The 12219-nt window shown below is 40.5% G+C and overlaps 1 protein-coding gene across 1 annotated transcript in view; it reads left to right on the forward strand.

Moving 5' to 3' along the window:
• Nucleotides 1–514: 514 nt before the first annotated feature.
• Nucleotides 515–12219, forward strand: part of WDR47 (WD repeat domain 47) — a 32324-nt gene continuing 20619 nt past the window's right edge. The window contains exons 1-7 of the mRNA XM_056844625.1: nt 515–677; nt 2563–2646; nt 3033–3117; nt 4281–5083; nt 8365–8491; nt 11205–11383; nt 11777–12007. Of these exons, the coding sequence (XP_056700603.1) occupies nt 520–677; nt 2563–2646; nt 3033–3117; nt 4281–5083; nt 8365–8491; nt 11205–11383; nt 11777–12007 (1667 nt within the window). The 5' untranslated portion in view covers nt 515–519. The remainder of the gene's footprint in view (nt 678–2562; nt 2647–3032; nt 3118–4280; nt 5084–8364; nt 8492–11204; nt 11384–11776; nt 12008–12219) is intronic.

The following is a 12219-nucleotide window of genomic DNA, read 5'->3' on the forward strand; positions in this document are numbered from 1 at the left end:
CACAACAGAGAATGCACGTGTACAGGCAGTTGTGAATCTTGCCGATTTGCAGAGTGGCGCCTGCAGAAGGTACCACTCAGATGAGCAAAGTTGTGGCAGAGCACTGGAGGAGAGATAGTCTTTCAGATTTAAGGCTCCAAGACCAAGATTATAACAATAACTTTGAATTGTTCTTATTTGCTTCTATGTAAAGGGAAAGAACCAGCCTTAAATTATAATAGTAGCACAACTGGCCTGAATAATTGGGGGGGGGGAGGTGTTTAACATTAACAGTGATATATACACTTAGGAAGCTTGTAGCAGGGTTGGATTATTAGTGATGCAGTACTAAACTATATGAAATGTACTACTTAGGCCAACTGACAAATTATATCATATTGTGTTTTTCTTTGTTTTAAATCAATGTAACAATATATATTATTTGCTAACATGATTTATGAACAGCAGTTTCTCCCAGTTTATATTGAGATGCAGTTTTTATTTTTTTTATTTTATTTTTTTGCTTTTCAGTCTACCACAATGACGGCAGAAGAGACAGTGAATGTAAAGGAGGCTGAAATAGTCAAACTGATACTGGATTTTTTGAATTCAAGAAAACTTCATATCAGTATGCTGGCTCTGGAGAAAGAAAGTGGAGTAATTAACGGGCTGTTCTCAGATGATATGCTTTTCTTAAGGTAGAAATGGCAATCTTAATATTAAGACAGGCTGAGCAAATATTGACCGGTGTTAAGTCTTTGGGCTATATCTCTTGACTGCTTTGATCCATCATGGGCATGACCTTTTCATTGACTATCTCATTGACGATGCATTTCTATGCATGCTAGATAAGCCCTGAATAATCTTTATCCACAGGCCTATTAAGTACCAGAAATGTATAGGCTGTGAACATGCCACTATCATGAAAGTTATCCACAATGAATTCAGTGATTTAAAATGCAATTATGTGAAACACCTGTAATAATGAAAGATGTCATTTACTAATCTGTGTTTTAATGTGCAGGTTTTTCTGCTACCCAACATTCTCTCAGATAGTAGTGTCCTGTACAAGATAGCATAAAATCGATTGTATGAGGTGGCTAAATGTTCAAGTTTATAGAAGAATCCTGTGCATAGTTTCTTGGAAATAAGTCCCTATCCCAACTGCTTTTACCCCCAAAGGGAAGAGGGATAGGTATGGCAGTATTGTGTGTGTGTTTTTAAGTCCTAAGTCTGTTTAGAGAATTACATTTAATTTTTGAGAAAGGTAGTTAAATATCCACTGTTGTCAACTCTAGTTTTCTCTGGGCTCCATCCTGAGGTTGAAGAAGTGCCTTAGTTTCATCTTGTTTTTAAAACCAAAGCCTCTTGAGTCTTTAGTTAAAAGGGTGGTGGCACGTCCTGCGATGCTGGCATGACCGGCCTCCTTGCACTTTCTGCACCACCTGCTTATTTCTCAAATTCTCTGCATTGATCATTCTCTGCCTTTCCACCTGGCTATGACTCCACTAGTACCAAGACTAATGGCATCATTGGATTCTTCGATTTAGTTTTGAATTGTTAAGATGAACTATTGATTTTAATGCTACTTATTTATTGTGTGATGTTGTATTTTAACTGATATAAACCGGCCTGAGCCTGACTTTGGTCAGGAAAGAGTGAGTTAAAAATCTAATCAATAATAATAATATGCCATTGTGCAAGATGTTGCCTATGGTGCAGTGTATGTTTGGAGTGGTATTTTCTAATTTCAGCATAGGGTGCATGGAGGTAATTGCATGAAGATCTGTCATTTCCATTGCACCAGGAACAGATCACTGGAGCAGGTGTTCAGATGAATATTTCATTAAGATGGCTGTTCATTTTCATGCATGAGTGGGAAGGGAGAGTCATTAAACAGATACATGTATATAATTATTTGGAGATACTTTTAAAATTATATCTAAGCATTTTCTTTTGTAATCAGTTATAGCTGTAATACATTTGTGTGTGTGTATTTGCTAGTTGAAGCTGTTCATTCTGGGAGTGAAATTGCCCAGTTGCAGAGGCTTCACAGTCAGTCTATACTGCATTTAAAAGAATGCCCTTTTTACCTGAGTACAACTTTAGCAAAGTCTCTATATTCACTTTGAAGCAATGTGTGTATCATGAATACTTTTGTGTGTATCATGTGGAGAAGTAAAGTTTTACAAGCTGATGTGAAGCTGCCTGCACAACAGAAAAGGGTTTAAAATCTCCAGAAAGTATTAATCTTTGGATTGTGAAATAACAGAACATTGTGAAAGAAATTATTAAAATACTAAGCTGAAAGAGCCCAGTGAAGAGCTATCTTTGCCACTTGTCAGATATGCATGTTTGCTGCTTGTTTCCAGAACAGAGTTTAGTGCCACATGGGCATGTTATTTACAAGGATTTAGGGTTTACTTTTATCTATTTAAATGAGAAGATAATCTTATTAAATGCTTTCCAGAGCATTAACTTTGTAAAACTTGTGGGTCAGCTGCTGCAGTTGTAAGCGTGCTTTAGTCAGTGTAAAAGAAAAAGTTCAACCTAATTCAATAAATGTTTCTCAACCTTCTTAAGGCAGTTGATCCTTGATGGTCAGTGGGATGAGGTACTTCAGTTCATCCAGCCTCTTGAGTGTATGGACAAATTTGACAAGAAAAGGTAAACTTAAAAACAACTTTCAATATGATGGCATAGAATGTTGGGGAAATTATAACTGCAACCTCCATTATCCTATAACAGGCATTTCAGTTATGGAGCACTATTCAGCTTTCACCTATAACTTTAGTATGGTCTTAAAAATAATTTTAGAACAGTTAGCATGGCATCTTTACTTCTTTCCCAGCAAGACTTCTTATTGAGTGAACTCTATAAGAATAACACATTGCAGCTCTCACAGTGATATTTTATTGCGTAAAATAAAAGCAAAGCTGTCACCGTTATGATCAGGGAATCACAGGTACAATTGGTAGATAACCAGATACGTTTCTTATTAGTTAAACTTACTGCTCCTATCTCATTTGGATTTTTTATCCTCTTGTGTGCAGGTTTCGCTATATCATCCTGAAGCAGAAGTTTTTAGAGGCCTTGTGTGTCAATAATGCAATGTCTGCAGAAGATGAACCTCAGCATGTAAGGCACTAACTTTATGCAAGTTAAGCTTATAAAATATACTTTTTAGCAGTTTTGCCTCTAGTTTGTAATTACAAAAAATATATAGTAAATATATTGAATGTGAAATATATATAAAGTTTCAACACTGAGGTCTACAGAAGCATTTGAAGCAGTGATTCCTGAAATATGTGCCAGAGCATTTTAGTGTACCACAAGAGGAGCTGAACTGTGGTTTGAAAAATTCAGCTGCCAAATTGGGTGCATCTACCATACTATGCCCATTGGAGTAGAGAACCCTTGTGCAGCATTGCTTCTGCCAATATATGGTAAAATAAAGAGCCATTTCACACAGTGCTACAGTGGATTGGCGTAATAAAATTTTGTGCAAGTTACCAAAGCTTGTAGTTTATATGTAAAGTGCCATCAAGTCGCAGCTAATTTATGGCAACCCCAGCAAGGGGTTTTCAAGGCAAGTGAGAAGCAGAGGTGGTTTGCCATTGCCTTCCTCTGCAGAATCTTCCTTGGTGGTCTCTCTTCCAAGTGCTGACCCTGCTTAGCTTCCAAGATCTGATGAAATCAGGCTATACCATGCCACCTTCCCTCCCTGAGATGTATTATATTGGTAAAATAAGTAGAAGTTGCCTTCCTATCTGAGAAGCTAGGTTGAAGTATTAAAAATGAAACTAAGATCAGCTGAAAAAGCTGAGGGAATTATGATTGTACTTTTATGCAGCTGCGAACTATGAAATCAAGGGATTTAGCCTAATCAGGGATGTTGCTGAAGCTGGAGGGTGAGAGATTCAAAACCGATAAAATAAAATATTTCTTTACACAACGCATAGTTAAATTGTGGAACTCCCTGCCCCAGGATGTGGTGATAGCTGCTAACTTGGAAGGCTTTAAGAGGGGAGTGGACATGTTCATGGAAGAGAGGAGTATTCATGGCTACTAGTAAAAATGGATACTAGTCATGATGCATACCTATTCTTTCCATGATCAGAGGAGCATGCCGAATATATTAGGTGCTGTGGAACACAGGCAGGATGGTGCTGCTGCAGTTGTTTTGTTTGTGGGCTTCCTAGAGGCACCTGGTTGGCCACTGTGTGAACAGACTGCTGGACTTGATGGGCCTTGTTCTGATCCAGCATGGCTTTTCTTATGTTTGGTTTTTTTTGTTTCAGTTGGAATTTACAATGCAAGAGGCTGTGCAGTGCCTACATGCTCTAGAAGAATATTGTCCTTCTAAAGAAGACTACAGCAAATTGTGTTTACTTCTCACATTGCCTCGTCTTACCAACCACGCGGAATTCAAAGACTGGAACCCCAGCACTGCCCGAGTTCACTGTTTTGAAGAGGCTTGTGTCATGGTGGCAGAGTTTATTCCTGCTGATCGAAAACTAAGTGAGGCTGGCTTTAAAGCAAGCAACAATCGTTTATTTCAGCTGGTGATGAAGGGGCTACTGTATGAATGTTGTGTGGAGTTCTGTCAGAGCAAAGCAACAGGAGAGGAGATTACAGAGAGTGAAGTGTTGCTCGGCATTGATCTTTTGTGTGGTAATGGGTGTGATGACTTGGACCTTAGCTTGTTGTCATGGCTTCAGAATCTGCCCTCTACTGTGTTTTCTTGTGCTTTTGAACAAAAGATGCTTAACATTCATGTTGATAAACTCTTAAAACCTACAAAAGCTGCCTATGCTGACCTTTTGACACCCCTTATCAGCAAACTTTCTCCTTACCCATCTTCCCCCATGAGAAGGCCTCAATCTGCTGATGCTTATATGACCCGTTCCTTAAATCCTGCTTTAGATGGACTCTCGTGTGGATTAACAAATCATGATAAGCGCATCACAGACCTTGGAACAAAAACATCTCCTATGTCCCATTCTTTTGCTAACTTCCATTACCCAGGAGTACAGAATCTTACTCGAAGTCTAATGCTGGAGAACACAGACTGCCACAGCATTTATGAAGAGTCACCTGAACGGTAAGTTACACTTAACCATCCTTTCATAAAAAAGTTAATTTTTGAAATTACCCTATAATTCTTTAAAACCAATTTCCCCTTTTGTCTATATTTTAATCTGTAATCTTAATGGCAAATAACATGTAACGATTTATTACTGCTTCATGGTCTCTGTTTGCCTGCACAGAGTTTTGATTTGCAAATATCTAGATTGAGCCTTTGGGTTGAAAATATTCTCTCCTCAAAGATGCAGTTCTGACCATACATGCCCAAGGGGAAGAACTGTGTGCCTGCTCAGTTTGTATACTGCTACAGCAGCAGCTATGCCATGGAACTTCTCTCTCAATCGCCTTTTCTGAGGGCTAGCATTCTTGTTCTTGTTCTCCTCTTCAAATTTGGGGCAAGACATAGACTGATTGTTCTTGAGCTTCTGCAAGGCACATAAATGTCAAATCTCATCCCTTTCAGTTCTGGAGAAGAAGAAGCACTCAATATAATGGCAAACGATATTACTTTAAAGTTCCTGAGCAGGCCTAGCCTCTAAATTCTTTGCCTGTTTCTCAACTAGCAACTGTTGCACCATTATCTCCAATTCTGAGGTCTTCCTCCAAGATGAACCAGAGTCCCATTTTTGTTATTGTTATGTACAGTATGTGTGTGTGCTTTACAGAAGAACAAACAAAAAACCAGCTTCCTGTCCCATAAAATCTGTCTTGGGAGAGTCAACAGAGAGAGAAGTAGTAGTGGGAAGAATATACATTCAGTTTGGTTATAGGTATTTAGTCTTAGTTTCAGAGGAATGAAGACTAATCCAGTGGCTTCACTAAAAAAGTGAGTTTCATGGAAAGACTTGAAGGAATAGACAGAGGTGGTATTGTGTAGGTGCTCTTTGGGGAGGTTCTGGGCATAAAGGTCAGCAGGGGCAAAAGGGGGAGCAAAACACCTACACAACTCATCATATGGAACTGGAAGACCAAATGTCTTGTGCAGGAGTGTACTGGGATATGAGGGTGGCGAGATAAGGACAGGCAAGGCCATGAGAGCTTTGAAGGTAGGGATGGGTTTGTACTGGATCCAGTGGCAGACAGACAGCCAATAGGGGCATCACATGGTCTGAATGATGGGGGGGGTGATTTTGGCAGCAGAGGTTTGAATATGACAATGGCAGGTCAGAGATGAAAGTTGCAATAATCATGGCAAGCTATGACTATAGCATGTACTAGAGTTTTTGCCAAGAAGGTGGAGAGGAAGGCAGCATGTGATCTTGGTGTTTTGTACAAGAAGCAGCAATATAACTTGGCAACAGACAGAATATGACAACTAAGGGAGAAGGGAGAATACAAGATAAAATGTTTGATAAAATAAAATCCTTCCTGATGAGCATCAGGTGATGTTGTCAGGGATGTGGAGAATGTATGAGTTGAGAAAGGCATGGGTGGAAAGAAGAGAGGTTTAGTATTCTGTGGACTGAGTTTGAGATGGTGATGAAACATAGGAATGGAAATATCAGATGGTCCTTAACAATGCAGGATTGGATGGATGGGACAAATGGGAAGAAAACTGACACAAGATTGGAAAGGAGTCTAGCAGACAGAAGAAGTATTTAGGTTTGTCAGTGAATCAATAACCAGACATATTGAGATTCAGTGAGGGTAGCTTAAGTGGAATATATACAGCAGATAGGGATTCAAGAGAAGAGTTGGGGGTGTCCAGAGGGCTCTTGTTAGAGGTCAGGCAGTATTCAAGATTTTCAGAACACCTGGGGTGCAAGTCCTTACACCTCAGGAGGGTAGCTGCCACCAGTCCCTTTCCCTAACCCAACCAACCAGAAGCTAAGGGAGAGACTTCTAACTTTCCTGGGCTTAACAAAAGAAAGTCACACCTGTGAGGTTGGCCACTGCAGTGCAAGTTTCACCAATTAATTATCTGGTAGGTGTATAGAAGAAATCATGGCCATGCCCCCTTTGCAATCTGATAGGGAAAAAAGTTTCCAACAGCGAAAATGTAATGAGCAATAAGATGCACATGCAGGAAATATGATAATCAGTGGTGGTGGTTGGGGGGTTAGTCTAATGCTTCAGCTTTCCTATGCTAGACAAAATACAATTAATAAAAAAATTAAAGAGCAGGGGGAACAGGGGAGAGAGGGAAATCCTGTCCTTGGGATTGTTTGGTGCAGGAACTGTATCAGAGAACGCAATATCATGCCCCTTTTGTGGGTTATGTCTCCTATGAAATGAATTAAATGGCGAAATCAACCTGGGAGGTGTTAGTCCAACGCTCCTACGTTCCCTCACTAGTCGAAATACATTCCATTAAAAAAATTAAAGCAGGGAAATGGTTGGCGGGGAGGAGGAAGGGGGAATGGGAAGGAAATGGGCGACAAAGTGGGTTTGGACAATGAAGCGGCGGAGAAATGAATGGCATTCCAAACTTGTCCACACCTCAGGGGAAGTTGTCTTGGAAACGGAGTAAAGGGAAACATTGTTGTATAAGTGTTTGTCGAAAACACGGAGATTAAACGGTTGGAAAACGTATCCAATACCGAATGGAGGGAAAATGGTGTGGACACAAAAAGATAAAACGTTTCATTAAATATTACAAATAGTGTGGAAACGGTCTGTAACCAATCACCTACATTGTTGGTAACTCATTACACCTAAATTAGCTGCTATTACCTTTTGCTGTTATCTATGTTACTTCCATTGTAGCTGTAATGGGATACTTCATTTCTTGAGGAGCTTCTGAGACTCTCAGCTACCGTTGATATGGCAATGGAACATTTGCCTTCTGGAAGATATTCTGCTTACTTCTGTTATAGTTCTTCATTCTGTGCAGGAGAATGAAGGCCATTTGGTGACCATCACCTGTCATTTTCAAGTGAATGAATTTTGTCAGTTGTCTCAAGAGTTAGTAGAGTTTTAGTCCTTCTCTGCCCTTCTTACATCATCTTCCCAGTACCCAGACTTTCTATTCTGCAATGTTAATTATGTCACCTGTTCTTTAGAGACAGCAAAGGGCTGTGAATTTGGGAAAGGTCTTGTTATAGTTGTAGAAAGTTTTTTCTGCCCTAAGCTTGTGGTTTTTTTTTAATATATGGTTAAGAAGAAGAAGGGTAGGTTTTTATACCCCGCTTTGCTCTACCTTAAGGAGTCTCAAAGCGGTTTACAATTGCATTCCCTTCCTCTCACTACAACAGGTACCTTGTGAGGTAGGTGAGGCTGAGAGAGTTCTGACTCAGGTACATGTAAGATGTTCAACAAATAAGTCAGTCTTTTTTTTTGTCTCTGTAACTGTTAAAGAAGTGAAACTCCTGTGGATTCCCAGCACTCCTCTGTCAATGAGACCATGTGCCAGAACTCAGACCTGGGCAAAGAGCCAGTAAATGGAGCACAGAATCAAGGACCAGTCAACCAAGAAAAAAATGAGGTAATGTTTTTACTGCTTCCAATTGAGGACCTGCAACTTGTCTTATTTTGATACAACGGTATGCTTGCTGTAAAAGAAACTCATGGGCACCATGGTGATTTTTTTGTGTGTGTGTGGTGGGTGTGCATATCTAATTTTGTGTACAGTAGCAGAAGAATATGGTCCCTTAGCTCACTAACATTTTCTTGCAATTTCTACCATGCTGATAAAAAACAACAAAAATGCTTCAGTTGCATTTTATCATACTATCCCAATATTTGAAAGCATCTTGTATGTGAGAGTTTTAAATGTTTACTTTTATCCTCTCGCTTTGATATTTTTGACATGGAGGGACTTTTATTAATATTTTGGGAAGTGGTGAGTAGCTACAAAATGCATATTTTCACAGATACTATGATATAGAAGTTGCAAGCTAAGTCATAAACTGAAATGTGTCAGACTTCTGCTCTGGAATGCTAAAATTGCAAACAGAAAGTCCTTCCCTTTTATGAAACCTGAGATGCAGCAGAGCATTTATGGAAGGTAAGGGCTGTGACAGGGATGACTGCCTTTCTAGTCTGTTACTGAAAGCAATCCATCCAGTGTAGCATGGGGGAGCATAGAGGAGCAGGACGAGACAAAATGGGACATGCAGGGACAAGTTTTGAAACAAGATGCCTTTTTGGTTGATTGTTTCCTCTTCCCAGAAGAGCAGCATGAGAGAATAGTTGTGATCAAAGTGACATATGAGAATGTACCCTGAAGGGAATATGTTCTTGGTGTGTTCAATGAAGTTATCGTATGTAAGCAACTGAGAATTACCAACACTCAATGTGCTCCTTCTTGATTATTACACAATTGCATCTTCTGAAAAAAATGAACTAAAGAGGTCTGCAAGAGGTTGAGAAGTTCCACATGTGTTTCTAGAGTGAAATACTGCAAGACTGCTGGGCTCCAGGACTGAGCAGCTTCCTGTTCCCATAGCTCTGAACCTCATCAGTCTAGTGCAATTGTCCTGTAATTCAGGCTGCTGAGATGGAGGGCTAGTACATCTAGGCTTAGGCCTGAGTGATACAGTACAGGCTGGGAGTATTTTACTGCCTCTTTCTGTACTATTTGGGGAAGGCGATCCTGGGATCAGAGACATGCACCTAATCCTAGTTTCACGCTGTCCCTCAATCCAGAATGCCATTTTAAGGTACAGTTAAAGAGTTCTTGAGGAGCAACAAATTAGGATTGGGAAAAATGCTTTCTTCTGATCCTGTTTAATCTTCCTACCACGCACACACACATTTAGTTTCAAAGAGGTCTGAGCCCTGGAAAGGCATATATTAACTTGTAAAAAAAGAGTACATCCTGTTTTTTTGTTTTTAGAACAAGGTGAGTATAGAGCAGAGGATGCACACCCTCTGCCTCAGGATACTTAGATTTTAGGCACTTGCTGCCCAGTTCCTCTACTCTCACTTTCTCTTCTCTTTTCTCCCATCCCCAGCTGTGTGCAGGTGTCCCTGTTTCACTGTGTGTGTGGGTGTAAAGTGCCGTCAAGTCACAGCTGACTTATGGTGACCCCTTTTTGGGGTTTTCATGGCAAGAGACTAACAGAGGTGGTTTGCCAGTGCCTTCCTCTGCATAGCGACCCTGGTATTCCTTGGTGGTCTCCCATCCAAATACTAACCAGGGCTGACCCTGCTTAGCTTCTGAGATCTGACGAGATCAGGCTAGCCTGGGCCATCCAGGTCAGGGTTTCACTACTCCATTGATAAGCATGGGGAGCTAGCAAGGTCATTATTTGACATTATAGAAAAGACTTTGAGCAACACTAGTTGAGGGTTGCCAGGTGCCTCCTCTCCTCTGGTGGGAGGCTTTTCTTTGTCATTGCATGTGTGCGCGCACGTGCACATCAATGCACACGTGGCACTTCCGGTTTAGAACCGGAAGTGCCTCCTCGCAAGGCAGAACTTCCGGTTCTAAACCGAAAGTTCTGCGCGCCTTATGCACACGCGCATGCACGTTTGCCCCCCGACCCTCAGGTGGTCGGCGGGCAGAGGGGTAAATGGTTGGGGGTTTGCCCGCCACTAGCGGGCACCTGGCAACCCTAGTTGTCGTTCATACGCTTTTAAGAAAACACATGATGTGTCATTTAAATAGTTTTTCCTACTTATGGGAGATTGTGAACTTAGGCAGATCATGAGAGGGAGGGCAGAAAGGGTTGTCAGTGTTTGGCTCTCGTGGCCCTTTCTTACATACCCAGGGTAATGCTGATTGCCACTTTGGGGTCAGGAAGCCATTTTCCTCCAGGCCAGTTTGGCCAGGGATCCAAGGATATTATTTTTGGTCATGTTCTGGGCACAGAGTAGGGGGTGTTGGGAGGGGGGAGGGAGTTGTGAATTTCCTGCACTGTGCAGGGGGTTGTACTAGATAATCCTGGTGATCCCTTCCAACTCTATGATTCTATGAGATTTCCTCCAAATAAAACACTGCAAGATCCTGAGATCTTAGGTATCTGGGGAAACTATCTTTATGCTAAGCTGCGTTTATGCTAAGATGCTTGCTGCAAATTTTAGTGTGTGCTTTCCAGATGATTCTTTGGCAGGGAGCAGGCAGAGAGAATATGCAGATGCCAACAAGTTGGTGTGTGTGTTTTGGGCTTTGGTTTTGTTGGGAAAGAGTGCAGCTAAATAAATTTTATTCAGAATTATAATAGCTAATTTTAATTATGTCTAATCTTGTCTAGCTTCGTGATTCAACAGAGCAATTTCAGGAATATTACAGACAGCGGCTGCGATATCAGCAGCATTTAGAGCAGAAGGAGCAACAACGACAACTGTATCAGCAAATGTTGTTAGAAGGAGGGGTAAACCAGGAAGATGGTCCAGACCAACAGCAGAATCTTACAGAGCAATTTCTTAACAGGTTGTCTTTGGTTGATTAAGCTTATGAGCCTCTGTCTTGTTCAGCAACAAATATTAAAATCTAACTTACTTTGGTTTCAGTATAGTTTCCGTCAAATTAAGTGGGGCTTGTAGCAAAAAGGACATTGCCTTGTGCAATTGTAACAATTAATAAAATTCTAGATATGAAATGTTCCTTTTACAGAGCAAAGTTTCCTAAATTTTTGTAGGCTTCATATATATTGCAAGGTCCACCTAATAGCATGAGATGTTTTTGGCCTTCTATAGCAATATAGATATGTATTGTTGCTTTCCATAATCCTGAATAACAAATATGCCCCTTGTTATCAAAGCTGACACCAATTGTATTTTATTACACCTTAACTCTTAATGGTTTCAATATTTTATCTGGCAGGTCTATTCAGAAGCTGGGGGAATTAAACATGGGTATGGACAGTCTGGGAAATGATGTCCAGACACTAAACCAGCATTGCAATGGGAGCAAAGGAACTGTATCCAGCCCTCCAGATTCTAGTCAGAGAATAGCAAATGATAACACAAACATTAATACAAGCACACCTTGTAAACTTGGCTCTACCACTCAGATAGCCTCACTTGAAGACTCACCTATCCATGGAAATCAAACGTAAGTGAGTGGAACATTTAATACGTGTGAGGCTTGTTAACTGAAGATTAGTGTTAGTTTAATGGGCAGCTGTTCGTATGATGTATTGTGCCTCACTTCAACATTTAATGGAGTATTTTGTAAAAATCACATCCCAGATCCCAATCAAAACTTAACAGCAATTAAACTGCAAGATACTATCTAAAGATTGTATTCACATGCAGGTGTTAGCA

This window comes from Euleptes europaea, chromosome 2, assembly GCF_029931775.1.
Source record: "Euleptes europaea isolate rEulEur1 chromosome 2, rEulEur1.hap1, whole genome shotgun sequence".
NCBI classification, from domain to species: Eukaryota; Metazoa; Chordata; class Lepidosauria; order Squamata; family Sphaerodactylidae; genus Euleptes; species Euleptes europaea.